The sequence below is a fragment of the Kogia breviceps genome, chromosome 6, assembly GCF_026419965.1.
Source record: "Kogia breviceps isolate mKogBre1 chromosome 6, mKogBre1 haplotype 1, whole genome shotgun sequence".
Lineage (NCBI taxonomy): Eukaryota > Metazoa > Chordata > Mammalia > Artiodactyla > Physeteridae > Kogia > Kogia breviceps.
Window position 1 is genome coordinate 18,104,250 of NC_081315.1, and position 19,274 is coordinate 18,123,523.

Below are 19,274 nucleotides of genomic sequence, written 5' to 3' on the forward strand. Positions count from 1 at the left end.
TCGACCCCTGACCCCCATCCCGGGGGCTGCTTCCTGCGTCTGCACAGAGATCCGGACGTCGCGACCTCTGCTGTCGGATCGAGATTCCTAAGAGATCGCCGAGCCGTGAAGACCCCCGGAAAACGCAAGCAAGAAGACGTTTTAGTTTGGAGAGGGTGGAAAAATCTCATTCGTTTTTTTAGGGCCCGTTATCTTAAAACCTCTTCTTGTAGATGGAGAAATTTGAATGGGTGGTGTTACACGCTGAACAGCAAACACCAGATTGCCCGTGATTAGAAGTCCCAGGTCCATATGTTTCTGACCCCAATTTACTAGTCTCTTTTGGCTTTCCCATGGGTGCTACCCACGTACTGTGACTCAAGGCCCTGTCTAGATTGAATCGAGGATCCATGAGCTTTCTGGAGATCTGAGTTATGTGTGTACCTCAAGCCTCTACATATGCAGACATTGAACAACTTTCTTTCATTGGCTCTTGAGTTAGAAGGCTATACCTTTAAGGACTGCCTACATTACTTTTTGTTTGGTGCATTGCTTGTGTGCGCATTTAAGGAAAACCTACAGTAGGTGGTAGGAAAATGAGGTCTATGGAACTTGTTTTCGACTGATTGTCAACTCCAATCCCCCAAAGTAGAAGTGCAAAAGGAACCATAGCCCAAGACGTGGTGAAAAATACTTTATTTCCTAGTTATCCTTAGGAGGACAAAGCTCCCGGCTGTTACAAATGATCTCCGTGTCATTACAAGTGAACTTGATGGTTCCATAGCAACTGACGTCATTGAAGATCACTTCCTTTTCCTTCCTTTCATTTCTTAGCTTCTAGGACACTGCACTTATTTTAGCTCCTCACCCACTCTAGCCTCCTCTTAAATGAAGGCATTTAAAGCTTGTCTTTGATTCCTCTGCTGTTTTTCCCTTTCCACAGTGTCCTGAGAATGAGTCCTAAATCTGCACTTTTCATCTGAGTTCTAGGTTCACATTTCAGCTGCTTGTTGGATGTTGACTATTTCTACACATGTCTGTCAGTTCTAACGCAAAGGCTCTAAAAACTCCAGTAAACCTGTTTCCTGATCTGTGTCCATGTTGGTTCCAAGATTCCATCAGGTATCATGTTTGCTCTTTCCTTCCTCATGTTCTTTTCTTCCTTAACAATGTTATTTTTACATCTAGATTTTTTCAGTTCTTCATTCAAACCGTTATTCCATTCAGCAAGACTGTATCAATAGCCAGTTAACAATGGCCAGTTAAACCTTTCTAAAATAACGTACATTATTGCTGATCAAAAAATCTTTAGTGATATACCATTGCAGACAATAGTTGATGTAGTCTTTAATCTGGCACTAACATGTCATTTTATGTTACTTCTAAATGCGCTCTATTGTGAATCCTATATTCCCAGCCGAATTGATTACTTCACCCTTCCACCCAAGTGACTCTTATTTTCCCATGCTAGTTGTGGAGGTTTCCTGAATCTGAAATGCTTATTTCTCTCGTAGGAGAGGCAAAACTTCCTTCTACCTTCTTTGATTTTGTGGCTGGGTCTAACAATGAAATTAACAGACAGATTAACAGGAGGAAAATCATACAAATTCATTGAATATTTTTACATGTACATGGGAGTCTTCAGAAGGAAAATGAAGACCCAAAGCTGTTAGGCCCAAAGTTTATGTACCTTTTTACACAAAGAACAATAAATTGTGGGGATGAGACAGACAAGGGGGCTTGGGCTAGGGGCAGTAGGTTGTACAACAGTGACTATTAAACGTGTGGGATAAACTAATGGAAGATAAGGGTTATTTTAGTAGGTTTGTTTGCACAGGTCCATTTCAGTGTCAGTTCCATCTCTGGTGATAAGATGTTCTTCTCTTCCTGGTAGAGGGAGGGCACCTTTCTCATGGGAAGTTTTATGACAAGCCTTTAAGTAGAAAGTAGGAGGTCCGAGAGCCCTTCCTGCGTTTGCTGTTTCCTAGTGTCTTCAGATCAAAATAATCAGTATGCTAAAGTAGCATATTTCAGGGCGGCATGTTCTAAACCCCTTCATTTTCTGCCTTAGTTATTTAAATCTTGTTTCCTTATAACACCTCATCCATCACATTCTTTTGAATGCTCCTATATACTACCAAGAATGATTGATATTTATTTGTGCATAATTATGTGTCATAGTTTTAGTTTGTTTACCCAGTGAGAACATAAGGTCTAGAAAGAAGGGTCACGGTTTAGATTTTTTTCCATTTTCCTACAATGCCTCTGTTTCTTGCATCCTGTAGGTACTCATTTCAACATTTGTAGAATTAAAGTGATTACAAGAAACCATTAGTCCTGGCCCTGACTAAAACTAAAACTTCTTATTTCCCTCGTACCTCCCCACCATTTGCCCCCAAGTTTGGAGGCAAATAAAAATATGAACTCTAGCAAGAACTTCTAATTTCTGGAAGCACTATTTTTCATTTTAACACCATTATCCATTTTAATGACATTATTATATGGTAGTTGACCTGGAAAATATTGCTGATTTTTTTCTTCCTCTTGAGTGGCAAAAAGGGAGAGCACAGCTTTCCAAGATCTCCAAATACCACGATGTCTACAAATTGAAAAATCTAGTAAGATTTTTAATTTCCAAGTGTGGTGGTTTCCAAATTATGGCATGTCAATAGGAGAGTTCCTTATGTACTCAGATTGATCTGTTTGTATTTACCCATCAATAACACTGCTGTTGGTACAGGACTAAGGGAAATATTTACTGACCTAAAAGATTATCAGCACCATGTGCCAGTTCTCCAAAGTGGGATTTAACAGATGATCTCTGAGGTTCAGAAAGAAACAGACAGTATACACATACATGCATATGCACACAAAATTTTTATCTCATTATACAATTTTGTTGTTTTGTTCTACTATGTACACAGCATACTAGTACATTATATAGTCAACAAACATACACATGGTTAAAGTTCTGAGTTTATTATATCAGAGCCTTTGTTTCTGCTTCTCTTTAGCTTAAATTTCTCTTAGATGCTGTATACAGCAGAGCTCTCAATTTTTTGTTTTTTTTTAGATTCTGGTTTCCTATCAAAAATTCAACAATCAATCATCTGGATTTAGGCTGGCTCTGCTGCCTGTGTGAAAATTCTATTGGTATTCAAACTGGTATGGGGAGGAGAGTCTTGCTGATTCTCCAACATACAAAAATGAAAATTTTGGGCTTCCCTGGTGGCACAGTGGTTGAGAGTCCGCCTGCCGATGCAGGGGACACGGGTTCGTGCCCCGGTCCGGGAAGATCCCACATGCTGCGGAGCGGCTGGGCCCGTGAGCCATGGCCGCTGAGCCTGTGCGTCCGTCCGGAGCCTATGCTCCGCAACGGGAGAGGCCACAACAGTGAGAGGCCCGCGTACCGGAAAAAAAAAAAAAAAGAAAGAAAATTTTATCACTTACACTGGCCAAGCTGGGAAATGTCTTACAAATTTTGATTTTGGCTCTGGTTTGGGATTTGGACCATTGAAAATACAATTATAAGGTCTATACAATAACTTTCTCTTCTATACTATCACCCATGGTCACCACACCCTGGACTTAGGCGGTCACCCCAGAAATCACTAATTCCCTCGATCTCTGGCTTACATCTAATAGTCAGTGAAACCACTCACTTGTCAACATCTTAAATGCCCCTACCATCTTTCCTTCCTGACAGAACCTCAAATTTGGAAGAGTTAAATGAGTTGTATTCTACATGTCTATGCCAAGGCTGCTGGATTAAGTTGGAAAAAATACACAAAATTTAACAGATTGTAAATTCTGTCACCAATGTGGGACCCACAGAAATCTTACTTTTCACTAGTCAGATGACTCAGTGAAAATGATTCCTTCAACTTGTCTTCATTCTTCTTGAAGTGTCTGCTTATCATCCTCTCCACCCCCTAATTTTCCATAAACTGCTTATCTCATTAAGAAAATACAAGCCATAACCCATATATTCCTTTCTGAAAGAATGCTGGTGGTGTCTCTTAGCTAAAGTAATTATTACATCTTTGCAGTGGCTCCAACATCCTCTCTACAATATCAGGTACTTAATGGTATTATCCTTCTTTTTCTCTATTCTGTCACTTTCTCCTTGCCCCTTTCCACCAGAATAAAAAGAATTAGTAAGGTCTCTCATGTGATAAGTAGTAAGGTTTCATGTAATAAATAATAATTGAAAAAACAAAAGCCTTCTTAGAAACCACATCTTCCAGCTACCACCCCTTTTCTCTACTTCTTTTCATAGCCAAATTTTTGGAAAGTTTTTAATTGATGCCTCCATTTATCCCAAATCCAATCAATCAAATAATTCTCTTGATTCTACATCCTGACTGTATCTCAATCACTATCTATATTCCTCCTCTGGTCCAAGCCACGATCATCTCTCCTTTGACAATACTCCCCATCATTTCCTACATTCACTTTTGCCCTCCAGTCTTCTTTGCACAACAACTAAAATGTTATTTTAAAAACTCAAGTCTCATCATGTTAACTCCTTCACTAAAAATCTCAAAGTTTTTCTTTGAACATAAATCATCATGGTTTATATATAGCCTCATGGGATCTGGCCCTTATTTTAATTCTCTAAGGTAGCCTGGCTTCCTATGTCATAATCATACAAGTTTGTTTTCACTTCTGTAAAGTTTCTATGACTTTATCAACTTAGCACACTCTGCCTGAAATATTTATCTAGCATTCACCTCATTCCTACTTATCTCATCTTTTGGGTTTCAGCTTAAGCTCAGTTCCTCAGAGAAACCTTACCTAATCCTCCCAGAGTAGGTTAAATCTTCTAGATATATGCTTTTGTTGTACCTTGTAATTTTCTTTGTAGCATTCATCATAATTATAATTAGTTATTTACTTGACATTTATTTCCCTTGCTAGATGTAAACTTCATAACGATTTTTGCCTTGTTCAGTGATTAATTCCCATATTAATGCCTGAGTTATAGCAAACATTCATACATTTGTTGAATGGTTGAATGAATGAAGGAAAGGCCATTATTAAGAATATAAAACATGATAAAAACAAATCCTTTACAGTGAGAACAGACCTTCTTTTTATTCATATATTGAGATAAACTGCAGAGACTGAAAGACAAAAATTCATCATAAATCATTCAGCAGAACATTCATTAAAAATCAAATGCATTTTCTTTAACAGAGTTCTCACACAGAAAATTTTATTTTATATAAGTCTGATATAACATTAAATATTTTACAAATCAGACATTTCATTTTGAAATCTAATTGTATAATCTTGAATGCACTATAGACAAATAAAGTAAGATCTCCTTTACCAATTTCACTTCATTTAACTTATACAAGGCTTCCATTAAAATTCCATCACACCTTGAAAATTACCTGCAGCTTTTAAAAAACATGATCTAAACTTCGTATGGAAAGAAAGTCTTATGCAGCAACCCCAAAATTAAAAAAACAAAAAAGGTAAGAAGCATTTCTTAATACAAATAAATTACAAAAATATTTATGTGTGAGTTTCTTTCTTCTCATTGATATAGTCACCCATCCATATACAGTCCAAAGCAGTTCATTTTTAAATTGATGCTTAAAATACTCTGATGTCATCGAAAAATCTCTATTATTTTAGTGGTGCTCTTAAATGGCAAAGTAGAATATCAGGTTAGAATGTCCCAACTCCTGGGCTGAAGTGAATGAGACATTCACATTCATGCCAGATGTTATCTGTTATGCAGTTACCAGACAGCTTGGCAACGAGTTAATTCCAGTTTTTTATGGTAACTTACTGAAACATTCCAAGAAACACTTCTTACCCCTATATACTTCCAGATTGCTATAGAAAGACACAATTATATTTGAAGTATGGGCCTTATAATAGGAATCTCTGTTAAAATATGGAAAAGATCAACAGAAAGAATCCACACCAATGAAATTCTGTGGACTGATTTTCAAAGTTAGAAAGAAGAAAATCCACTGCTAATGGAAGCCCTGCTCTGTGCAAATATAATGTGGTATATATTAAACAATCACATATTTGAGGTATTAACTGGAAAAAAATATGTATATATATATATACGTGTATATATATACATACATACATATACACACACACACACACACACACACACACGTATACAAGGACACATCCACAGAATATTCACAAATCTATTGGCCCCAAAACCAGCAGATAATAAAATTAAATAAATGAAAAGGAATCACATATCAACAGGAAAGTTACACACAGGAATTTACAAAAAATGTGGTTACATAATCCTTAATATAAGGAATATGTTTTGAACTAGTGTTTTGAGGGAAAATGTCTCCATTTATATGAAACTGTCTATTTAATAGTAATAAAACAAAGAGGAAGCCTGAATTCGAGGACTGTATTGCCTGCCAGATTATTAAAGGAATGTGCAAGAATTATTGAAGATCCTCATTCTACCCACTTCTTCTTTGAACTTAAAAATTAGAATTAAAAAAACTTTGAAGTTATTGTGAGACTACTCTTTTCTTTTTCATGGGTTTATAGGGAATTTTATGGACTTTAGGCAGTAGTCCAATATGGCCAAGAGACAAGGTTTTTCAGCTATCTAGTACAGATTAAAATTAAGATTTATTGTTCATTTTCAGAAGGTTTTCTGTTCAGTTAAGAAAAAAGATTATGAATGCCTTTTCAGTTGGTTCACTCAGTATGAAGACAGATAACAGTAACACTGAACACAAGCTTCATGTGGGAAAGCTAAGTAAGTGCACAAATTCTCCTTTTGAATCATTTGGTCTTTTGACATAATTCTTACTTAACTAAAAAGATGGCTAATTTGGTCCTCAGGCCAACATCTAGAAATATTTCACTGCCTTAACACAGGTGGCAGATTTTTTAAATGAAATACATTAGAATGCATTATTAAGTGATACTAACATGTCACATCTGTTAAATAACAGCTGCATTTAAAAATATTTAAATCAACGAAGGGAAATCAAGAGGTTAACCATTTCGCTCAGTAACAATTTTACATACTAGCATAACTAAAGATTTAACAGGAAGAACACTTAAGCATGAAAGTGCAATTAAAGCAAAGGGCTGGAATTCCGTCTTCCTGTCCCAGTAACACCTGAGCTGACATAAAAGCAAAGTGGTTTAATGCACTGGCATATATATACCTTAAGGGCTTACTCTTCTCTACCAAATCTTTGTAATTATCATATATAAGAAGGTAATGATTATGAAACAAATACTTATTTAAGCATGCAGTCTGTTCCCAAAACAAATTATTTTCACTTATTATTTCTCATTGTTGAGAATTAAATTCTCACATTTGATCACAATAAATTCCAAAACTTACAAATGACTAGCACCTATTTGGAAACAAAGGAATTAAAAGAGGAGGAGAAAAGGTACTATTTACTTTCCCCCAAATCTTCGCAAAGACAATGATGTTTGTGTATGTGTTTAAAAAGGGATAAAAATGCAAAGCACTAATAAATATAATTGCTGCCAAACTTCTAAAATACCAGTTAGAAAAGCTAGTAAATTGATACTCACAGATTGAGGGCTTTCAGGCAATGATTAAAATGAAGAGGACAAGTTATCAAATTAAATTGGAAAGCTCAGGTAGCTAAAAATAAGATGGCAAAATGGAATTTTTGTTAGAAGAGCAGCAAATGTGAAAATCTTACATCTCAAGATAGCTGACACTGTAAATCATACACTTTGATTTAAAAAAAAAATGATTTAAAAAAAAAAGATAGTAGAAGTCTTTTTACTTTGTAGAATTAACCCCAAATTCTAAGACATTTGGACGGGCCTTTACACCATGATATAGGTGACATTAAGGACTTACTCTTTACTTGCATACTTTACATGTGGCTTAAATTGTCAGGCACTCGATCAGTCATTTCCCACAGTTGTTTGAAAATTTTATCAAATGCATTTTATGAAATGAAATGTAATGCAACTGAAATATAATACTGTCCAAAAGCCATGTATGACTTCATAATATATAACTTCACTTAAGTTGAGAACTTCACCTATCCCCTTAAAGTCAGGATTAAGGGAAAAAGAATCAGTCAACAAGAGTTCAATTCACATAAGCATCAATCACAATAGTATAAATTTCCCATTAAAACTGGAAAAATAATGGATGAAATTTTTTCCATTTATATTTGTATAAGTTTTCTGATGCATATAAACTTTCAAAGTTAATTAGAATGCTATGACCTTGTTTTTCAGAAACTAATTCTATAGGCTGAAGAAAATATTTTAAATTGTATTTTCTTTTAAGCACGCTATTTTTTTTTTTAAGGTTGCATTTCTAAAGAAAGTTGGTTAAGCTGTCCAGTTTTCCTAGGATAGTATGCTGTTTAGTTAAACAACTAATTCAATCAAGCATTTCTATTGATTTACCTGGAAAAGGGGATACAAGAGAACATTTAAAAAAGAATGGTCATTTCAGAAGTTCTATTCAACAGATGCTATATAAATTACATTCAGAAAAAAAATCTTTAAATAAAAGAACACTGCACTCTAACTAGCGTTCTCTCGCACACACAAAAAAACTACCAAAGATGTGTTCATGTTCTGTTAAATGATGAAAGCAAAATCATTAAAATACAACTGTTAAACATAGAAGAAAAAAAACCACAGAAGACTAGAAATCAAATAGTTTCATATCCAACATACAGGTACCAAAAACTTCAATTTCCAGCTGACTTTTCCAATTTATATTATGGATTTAATTATAAGGAGCTTATTCCTATAGGATTAATTGAATTACTCAATGGTGAATAGATTTTAGCTCAAATTTTTGTAAGGATAACTTGCTATAAATGACTATTCTACCTACTGCTATGTTTCTGCTCACTGCTGTATATGGCCAAACAGATCATGCTCTGATCAAGTAAGTCTGCTGTAATCTACCTATATGTTTACGAGTTGGCAATCAGGTTAAAAGGCACAAAGCTTCATTTCAGAAGTAATTTTTCCTATTACTTAGACAATATTAAGAACTCATTTAGTTTCAGATCCTGTTTATTAAGGATCCTGATCACTAAGAAGAAACTGCAAATTTCCATGGGGGGCATAAAACAGGTAAGTCCTTGTCTTCATAAATTTTAGCAGCCTTCAAAGATGTATACATATGAACATTTGGGGGCCTTTTAGTTCCTGGAATTGCAAATGACATAACTGCAATTTACTGTTGAAGACCCTTTTTGGTTAATGTTTATATAGCCATTTCCTCATATTTTCTTTAAAATCTATCAGTATAGCATTTCATTTCTATGCATGGCTTAGCAATTCATAAAACTAAATAAATAGCAAACTGATACTTTACACCAGTTCATTTATCTCAATATATAATTTAGAATATAATGGCAATATTAAAAATATCGATTCCCTCTACGCTGATAATGCTACAAGATTTTACACAAAGTTAAACAACTTGATTTTTCTTTTCTTTTTGATAAAGTTTCATTGTAACCTCCACACACTGGACATCTGACAAGGAAAATGTAATTTTGTCATAAAACATTTATTCCATCACTTTAAAGTGTCTCATGGAGCTAAACACCAAAAGAATTTAAATAAAAAGGCAATAACCTGTATATACACAAAATGATCATTCCATAAATATTTACATGACAAGGGAAAAAAATTAAGAATCTAAAACCAGAAATTGCTACAGGTGTGATAATCCTTTCTCAAGACATTTTTAGTTAGGAATCATATAAGCTTTTAAAGTGAAAATAATTGCAGAAGCAGAACTAAAATATTAATTTTAGTTTTCAGTTTCTCACTATTTAAAGGAGACAGTAGGTCATAAACAGTCCAAGATTTCAGGGACCAACTATTCAGTTTAGTTTTCAACATCAAATGTTTTTCTTTAGCTCTCATGATGAAACTAAACTTACTTACAGAAAAAATAGAGAGTACTCTAAAAGGTATACATAAAATTCCAGTTCATCCTCCTTTATAAATACTGGTCAGCCGCTCCAATTCTTTACAGTTGTCCATGCTCAAGGCATCTGCCTTCCTTCGGAGTCGATCATCATGGTATACTTTTGCTGCGTACTGCATATCTGTTTCTGTTAACAAAAAAGAAATATTTTCCTAAGTAAATAGTAATTTAGATCAACTAGTTGTTTAAACTCAAAGATGTTTCATAGAAGTCCTTCAATATATTTCTATTAACTGTTTGTTTGTTTTAAAGAAATCCAAGTACTAGACCTAAAAGCCATTTGGAATCCTACCATGTGAAACAAACACAGAGGGACTTTCCTGGTGGTGCAGTGGTTAAGAATCCGCCTGCCAATGCAGGGTTCACAGGTTCGAGCCCTGGTCCGGGAAGATCCCATGTACCGCAGAGCAACTAAGCCTGTGCGCCACAACTACCGAGCCCGTGTGCCACAACTACTGAAGCCCTCATGCTCTAGGGCCCACGTGCCGCAACTACTAAGCCCAAGTGCTGCAACTACTGAAGCCTGCATGCCTGGAGCCGGTGCTCCGCAACAAGAAGAAGCCCGTGTACTGCAACAAAGAGTAAGCCCTGCTCCCTGCAACTAGAGAAAGCCTGCCCGCAGCAACGAAGACCCAACGCAGCCATAAATGAAAGAATGAATGAATAAATACATAAATCACAGAGCTGCTCTAGAAAAGAAAATAAGGATGGTATCCTATCAACCCTTTCCGTCCTCCACTCCTGTTCCCAAAGGTTTAAAAACTGCTGCTCTACAACATTATCTTGACCTCTTATCCCAAAGATACCATATGCTATTCAATACTGCTAGTGGTTGTTTTTGCTGTGACCTTTTATTAAGGTTCCAGATTAATTAATTATGCCAAGATCTGAGTAGAAAAATTTGCAATCTTGTTCTGAGTTTGCTTGAATTAAAACCATATATAATAAACTTACTAAAGGAACACAAAAGAGAAAAAAAGCTTGCTATACAATCACAGCAGTGATATTCAACAATAAGTACTTCTGACGCGTCCTTCAATATGTGGATAGAATTAGTAAAGAAAAATAAAGGGACTAGAAATCAAACATTCTTCAGGGAACTATTCCTTGTTACTTTCCTGTTATTCTCAGCCATTTCACTGTTTATTAACACTTCTAAAGGGTGGGCTCACTTAGATAAGATGTAACCAAAAACAGTGACCAAATTAGAGGACATCAATCAGGACCACATTCTAGATAAACTCATAGATAAGAGTGTATTCTATTTGTAAAGATTTTCAGAAATGATCAATCAGGTTAGGATTTAACAAATTAATTAAAATCACTCCCCTCCTTTTATTTACAAATGAGGCACTTGTAAAATCCATTTGCAGATGATTATTTCCAAGTGTGGTAGATTAAGCAAAGTTCACAGGGCTAGTAAATGGCAGAATCTAGATTTCAACCCAAATCTCTAACTCCTAGCCTAATATTCTTTCCATTACCTCAAATTACTGCTTGTATTTTATAAAACACCTATTTTACCAGTCTAGACATTAGAGAGTGTTAGAAGTGTCTCCGAAACAGAAAAATCCTGGCAAAAGTGTATTCAAGCCCCTAACCTACAGATGTGAATTTGTTGAATTTTATATTGAAAATTTCAAACATACACAAGTTGAGTACCACAATAAACACTCTAAAACCCCTCACCTTGATTGACCAATTCTTCACGTTTTGTGAACCTATTGATATTGATCTTGTCGGGTTGTTAAAAGATTAAACTAAATTATGCCAGAAAAACTACTTGGCTTATGCTAGGGATGAAGTAAAAAAAAGAAAAAAATAATAATAATATAGAACACTTATGGGTACAAGGCATTACGCTAAGTGTTACCATATATTATCTGTTATGGTCCATATTTTAATGATAAGATAACTAAGATTTAGAGAGGTTAAGTAACTAGGTAATGCGTTGGTGAAGCCAGGATCTTGAAAGGCAGTCCCAGAGCCAGCACTTTAAACATAACATTACACTCATTCATAAACATGAACACCTTTCCTTCTTTCTTTCTATATATGCAGTCGATTCCCAATTTTTATTTAAGGTAATAGAATGTAAGTATGCATAACCCCCAAATCACCCATATTTGGCTGGGGACTAGGACTTGTATTTGAAAATGAGATATCTAATGTGCTTGTCATTCTTTTAGCACAAAATAAGCAGGTCTTTCATACATTTATTCATATGAATTCTTTAATCATGCATCCAACTGTTCATATGTCCATCAAAAATTTACTCTGCCTATGTTGTACCAACAATTGTGCAAGGTGCTACAGATCAAAAAATTAGATGAAATAAAATTAAATAAGTGAAATTTGGGAAATACTTCCCTTAAGACCTCTGGCTAATGCACGGTTTCTCAACCTCAGCAATCCTGGCATTTGGGGCTAGATAATTCTTGGTGTGGAGGTTGTCCTGTGCATCCTGGAACGTTAGGCAGCATCGCTGGCCTTAACCCATCAGAAGCCAGTAGCGATCCCTTCCACCCCAACCCCGTGTTGATGCACACAGTTTCCAGACATTACCAAACGTCCCCTGGGAGGCAAGGGCAAATCATTCCCAGCTGAAAAACCACTGGTCTTATGTAACCTTCTCCACTTTGAGAACATATTGATTCACAGACTCAGAGACTTAGAAACCAAGGAGGTTCTTCCTCTAACTATCAGTATATAGATGAAGAAAACAATGCCAGAGATAAGAACTCTCTTAGAAGTATACAATGGTTATGTTTTATCAAATTTTCGGTAGTGGATAAGAGATGATAATTGCTCCCATTTTCTGAGTGTTTACTACATGTGAAACACTTCAACTATTTTATTGCCTGATTTAATTTTCACAACAAACCCATAAAGTTAGGTATTAGAGAGAAGGCTGTGAAGCACAGTGCCTAGATTGTGAAAGCAAATTGCTTTTGAATCACAGATCACCTCCATGACCTTGGGCAAGTTACTAATTAATCTCTCCATGCCTCAGTTTCCTCATATGTAAAGTGGGTATAATCACCTCACAGTGTCATTGTGGAGCTTAAATGAGTTAATATATATAAAGGGCTTGGGACAATGACTGAAAAAGTAGGCATTATATAAATTATAGTTACTTCCTGTACCCACTCATCATCATCATCATCCATTTTATATAAGAGGGAATAAATTCATAGAGGTTAGAATATTCGGCCTTAATCACTCAGCTAAAAATTTCAGACCTAGGGTTCAACTTTAGTCTGTTTAATTCCAATGTCTACACTACATGGTCTATATTATTATTTGGAACAATAAGAAAAACAAAAAACTATAATAACAGTTCACATGGAGCATCTCAGCAGATTCTTATGGTCAACAGTCAATTTTTTATAGATATAACTGCTTAAATTAAGAAAGCTGAGGCTGGAAGAGGCTAAACAAATTAAGTGTTCACAAGAACTTCTCTACCTACAAAATAAGTAAAGGAAAGTGGAATGTCACCAAAACTCATTGTACATTAAGTGTTACCTGTTGAAGCAAAATTAATGAAGAGTTTCAAATTTAATTCTGAAACAGGATACATATTAAAACTGATGACATAGTTTATACCAGGATTTTTTTCTTTCTTAGTGGTACATAAAATAATGTTGCATGTTACAACTGACAACATCTTAAATACAATGAAATTTGATATTATCTCCTTATCCATCAAATATTTATTAAGAACAATAACACAAATACCATTTATTAAGTCCTTGCCATGTGCCAAATATTGTTAAAAGACCACATGTACATTAAAACATATTGTCTCATTTAAGTACTGGGCTCCGAGTTTGTGCCAGGCAATTCTAGAATATTCCTTGAGTAGGGAAATTTATAGTAATCAATTCCAAAGACTCTAATAAGTTTTTAAATGTTAAATATTTGATAAACTTACTTTGTTGTCTTTCTTTCCAGCAATTATTTCGAATATTAGTCACATAATCTTCTTCCACACTCTTTTCTACCTTTTGTAATAACATTCCTTTATATTCATTTTTAAAGTCTTTGTTGACATAATAAACGACACCCAAGTTTTCTGTCTGCATTTTAATCGTTTGCCCTGATCCACTGTAAAAGAAATGCTTGATCATTATTTTTTTAATTAAAATTGTACATTCTGATCTGCTTCTACAAATCAAGCTAATAAAAATAATTAAAAAGTCAATATTGGTAATCAAGTATTTAATATTATCTCAAATTACCTAAAACCACCATTCATGTCATAAAAAAGTAATCATATTTTAATACAGTATGTTCCTATAAGTTCTCTCAACTTTTAGTTAATAAAAATCTTATTTTGAAGAAATAAATTACTTCTTATTTTTAGACCAATCTGTTTTTAATACTGTATAATCACTAGCAATATGATTTTACAAAGTTTCCATTATATTTATTGTATTACACTAAAGCTTTTTGGAAGGTATGCTGCATTAAATTTGCTGTATGTCCTGAACGCTTATACATAAAGTATATTGTGGAAAAATACCTCACATAACAAAAAGGTAATATTTGCTTTTATTTAATCAATTTTTTTTTTTTTTTTTTTTCTGTACGCGGGCCTCTCACTGCTATGGCCTCTCCCATTGCAGAGCACAGGCTCTGGACGCACAGGCTCAGCGGCCATGGCTCACGGGCCCAGCCGCTCCGCGGCATGTGGGATCCTCCCGGACCGGGGCACGAACCCGTGTCCCTTGCATCGGCAGGCAGATTCTCAACCACTGCGCCGCCAGGGAAGCCCTGACCAATATTTTATAAACAGAAGAGTGAAGTCATGTCCTCTTTAACGACACAAATCCTATGTGAGATCAATCACAACTCTAATTTTGTCTTTAAAATATTTTTGTCTTCTAAAGTTTTTTGTCTCTGATGTCAACACATTACCTATTACATTAAATTGCCATCAGGTTGGAACATAACACTTCTGTCTTTATCCACAATAGAACAGAAATGTAAACTAACATAATACAAACTTATTGCTTAAGTAAACTACCTTTAAAATTAGACATTTCAAAATCAGGTACACATGTAGTAATAGACTATTTGGCACTTAAAAGTTTAAAAGAGCGCAAGGCCCTTTAAAGTTAGTTAGGTAAGAAACAACAGTTCTTTTTTTGTAAAACTTCACTGAGCTACTTACGATCTGGGATATAAGGAATAAGGAGGATTAGAGACCATCAATTGGCTTAACAATGACACGAGGATCAATACAATGATGGGCACCAGCTGGATAAACACAGAAAACCCTCCCTACAAAAAAACCATCAAAGAATAACAAATTGTAATATAACTTTAGTTGTCAATAATCCAACAATTGTCAAACATTTTTAGAGGAAGAAAGGACACCTGAGATCAGCGGGTCAGTGCTTCCAAATCTGCCCGATCATACCAACCTCCTGGGGTGATTCTTAAAAATACAACTTTTTAGGTGCTTCACCTAGAGATCCTGATCCTGATTTGGAAAACATTGGTATAACCTGATCTTATTTTACAGATCTTATTTACAGATGTCTCCCTCTTTTTCTTCATACACAGAGACTCTATCAATACGCAGCAGGTTGCAAAACTATTTTTACCATGGATTTGAGGGTGGAACATGGACACTGATGAGAGTGGCACAGCTGCGGACCAGACCTTTTAATTTCTGGTCCAGTGCTCTTTCCATTTACCTTTCTCCTTCACGTCATTTAACAGCTATATGCAATAGGTGTAACTGCATTAGAATACGGCAAGTTACTTCTAATTTAATTTTTCAGTATTAATTCTAAATTACTTAGAACCAACCATAAGAATTTACGTTCAGAACATGCACACTGCAAGCTTACCTTCATTAGAATCGTAGAATATCAAATGTGAAGGTGTCATATTGCCCAACCACCCGTCACCTTGACTTCTACCCCTGCTCCCCCAATATATATCCCTAAGGGATTCTCTAGTCTCTATTGAACACCTCTGGTAAAAGAAAACTCATTACTTCCTTTGAAAACAACTTGCCCTATTTTCAGACAACTCTATGCTTTTCCTGAGCTGAAATTTGCCATTTTCTGATTTCTAATCATATCATAAACATACATCTCCTCTTTCTTCTTCTCTTTCATGTCCACTATGTTGATGCTGATGTTGATTGCTATAGCCAGCTCGTCCATTTGAAAATGAATGTACACTACCTAGAAAATTAAAAGCAAGGTTAAATTAGGGAGAACAATTATCATCAGAAAAATCATATTTTCCTTTATATTTTTATTTATTTTTAATTACTAAAACAATGCATGTTTGAGTAATGAATGCTTATTGCCCTCTCCTCTTGTGAGTGAAGGGTGGACAAAACCAGGAATGATTCTTCTTTGCTTCCCTTAAAGTAAAGGAGAAGCTCTTTCTTGATGAAAACTTGAATGAGAGTTCCTCCCTAATACTGCATACAGAGAGGACTTTTGCTGTGGTTGGTTGATTTCACAAACCTTGGATCATTCATCTGAAACTCTGCTTTCTGCATTTATCAATGAATCACAAGTACTTCTAGAAATCAAAAGCTTGTGCTCTAATTCATTTTTTTAAAAAACAGCTGTATCATATACTATGGTACAGGTGGACCACAATTTTCAAACATTTTCTTGTTGATGGACATTCAAGTTGTTTTCAAAAAAGGTGACCAACCAGAAACGGCTATCACTGATAAAGTAAACTATGTTATAACAAGCAAAAGAACTGCAAAGCAACTATCAGAAAAATTCACTATTGTCTGAAAGATTCCTAATTGTTCCCAGCATATTTTTAGTCAAGATTATTAGTCTGAATAATTTTTTTTGTGAGAGGTAATTATGTATCCTAGTACGTCAAAATGCAGGTTATATTTTCAGCCATTAATTTGTATTTACACATCCTCTTTCTTTCAAGGATGCTTTACAAAATGCCTTATCAATGATCACAATCTTTCTCAATAATATTCAGACAGGACTACCAGGCCAAATTATATTGCTACATTCATAAAGACTATCCTAATTTTGAATGGGATGTTTAACTTAGTACCTTTCGTTACTGTTGTAAACAAGACTGGAGCTATCATTTTAAACACCTCAGAGGAGCAACTCTTAAAGAAAATTAATTTCCACACAAGCAACTTACAGTAAATGTAAGTAAAACACAGTACTACTTATGCTGTTACTAAAAATCTATTCATTTAGGAGTACTTCTACAGTATTTTACTTTGATAGCCTAGTTCAAGAAATTATTTCTATCTTAATGTAATTTTTTAAAACCCACTTACTTTATATGTAACTTATGATTCAGACATTTCAATGGACAGTACCTCCACATACATCCATATTAACAATCTACAATATTATTAATGAAATCTACAAAGATCTTCAAAGGACCAATGTCAAATAGTCCTTCAAGGTACAGGTTACTTCCTACGATTGTATTGGCACTTAACTAATGCATTGCCACTGGATTTCCTACTTACAGATACTTTCTTCAGCTCTATGTAAAATACACAACATCTCTTTAAAAATAAAGTATGTTCTAGGAAAGAGACAGACTTACAATAAAGGTAATAAGTCTAACAATTTTCTTCTATCTTCATGAAAAACCATCACAGGATCATAATAGTATAAGAAAATGTCAGGGAGAAGGTACATAAATCTCTAAATAGCCTAACTGGAGGTGACGATCTCTAGCTTCATAAAGTACAAATATTTATAACTAACATTAAAATACCTGAAGGAAATCCACCACCAAAGAATATATTAAACAAGTCTTCCGGAGTTATATCAGCTTCACAACCTCTATGGAAATTGAATCTACCATTGTTCTGCTGATTACAGGCTTGTTCTTCATTGCCTGTGAGGTCATACTGCTTTCGTTTTTCTGGATTGCTTAAAACCGCATAAGCGTTTCCAATCTCTGAAAAAGTAATGAGCAAAAGTTGATAAGCAAAGTTTTTATATTAGAAAAGACTGCCCCATATAAAGGCTACTTGTCAAACAACAACAAAAAATGACTTGAGGTTAATCAAAAAAATAATAAGACAGTAACAATTTCTTTTAAAGGTATTATACATTGCTTACAATTACACATATTACCTCGCAATACAATTTTTTACATTATCCAGGCAAGTCTCCTTACTGTCTTGAACATAAAGGAATGCTCATCTTGCTTTCTTACCACTGTGCTCCCCTAACTTCCTGCTTCTTTTCTTGAGTATCCCTATCTAGTCATTCGTTACTGCTCTTCAAACCAATAATAATAGCAGTAGCCACCAACTACCAGGCTCTGAACCCAATATCTTATTACTTTATCCATTAGTATCTCAACTTTATAGATGAGCCCCCTGAGGTTCAAAAAGGTTAGGAAACTTGTTCAAGATCAAATTTATTTTAGGATAGTAAGTAAACTCTATGCAACCGACACCATAAACCGTTTTTTGCACACTCCAGCCCAGAGTAAGCTATTCTTCATTTTATTCCTGAACGATTTATTTCTCTTAAACTGTCAACTCCATGAGGGTAGGGACTGTATCTAAGTTTTCACTGCAATATCCCCATGGTAGAGCATAGAGACTGAATTTGTTTTTGAATGAATCCGTAGATCCGTATCTCTAGTGCTCTTACCTCACTTTGCTACTTTCATGATATTCATAAAGAATTCTACTGCCTACCTCATGTTCCCGTGTCCAAAAGAGCACATTAATTACCAAAATGTCTTCTCGAGGTAATTTACAAAAGCTGTAATGCTTTCATCTAAATGCAGGAATTACCTTATCCACATTCTGAAACATCTAATAATTAATCATTTTATAAGAACAGCTTACTTCTTAAACTGGATCATAAGCCTCTTGCATACGGGATTATTTTAAAAATGCTTTTGAGATCCCATGTGGCGGCTGCCACAGGCACTGTGCAAGCAGATACATGCTCATGAGGCAGTTGTTTCTGGAGGACTACATAGCACACTGAAATTAATCATATACAGATACTCTGGACCCTTTCTTCTGATTCGGAGATAGCTTTCAGGTGGTCTGTGGACCCTATGGTATGAAAAATTAGGTGGATGGTCCATTTATCTGAGGAGATAGTCCAAAACCTTCTTCAGATTTTCGAATAGATCTGTGACTCAGAAATATAGCAATCATTTATAATGTTGCTCCAATGGAGAAGCATAATCAGAGATCCCAGCAATGTACTTACAAACACCATCAAGGTGTTAACACATACCTAAAAAGGAAGTATATCTTTCAATATCTGCCAAAGTTGTACTTCCAGTAATATTATCAGTTTTAGGA

General features: G+C 35.0%; 1 protein-coding gene across 6 annotated transcripts in view; it reads right to left on the bottom strand.

The window, feature by feature from the left end:
* Positions 1-2,715: 2,715 nt before the first annotated feature.
* Positions 2,716-19,274, bottom strand: part of DNAJB14 (DnaJ heat shock protein family (Hsp40) member B14) — a 45,953-nt gene continuing 29,394 nt past the window's right edge. For 4 of the 6 annotated variants that reach the window (XM_059066900.2, XM_059066903.2, XM_067035546.1 and 1 more), the window contains 5 exons: positions 17,711-17,896; positions 16,067-16,161; positions 15,135-15,244; positions 13,893-14,065; positions 9,460-10,082 (listed from right to left, as the gene is read on the bottom strand). In XM_059066900.2, the coding sequence (XP_058922883.1) occupies positions 9,958-10,082; positions 13,893-14,065; positions 15,135-15,244; positions 16,067-16,161; positions 17,711-17,896 (689 nt within the window). In that variant the 3' untranslated portion in view covers positions 9,460-9,957. Of the gene's footprint in view, positions 5,106-7,542; positions 7,616-9,013; positions 10,083-13,892; positions 14,066-15,134; positions 15,245-16,066; positions 16,162-17,710; positions 17,897-19,274 lie in introns of those variants that run through there. The other 2 variants (XR_010840965.1, XM_059066901.2) reach the window with 2 other exon arrangements.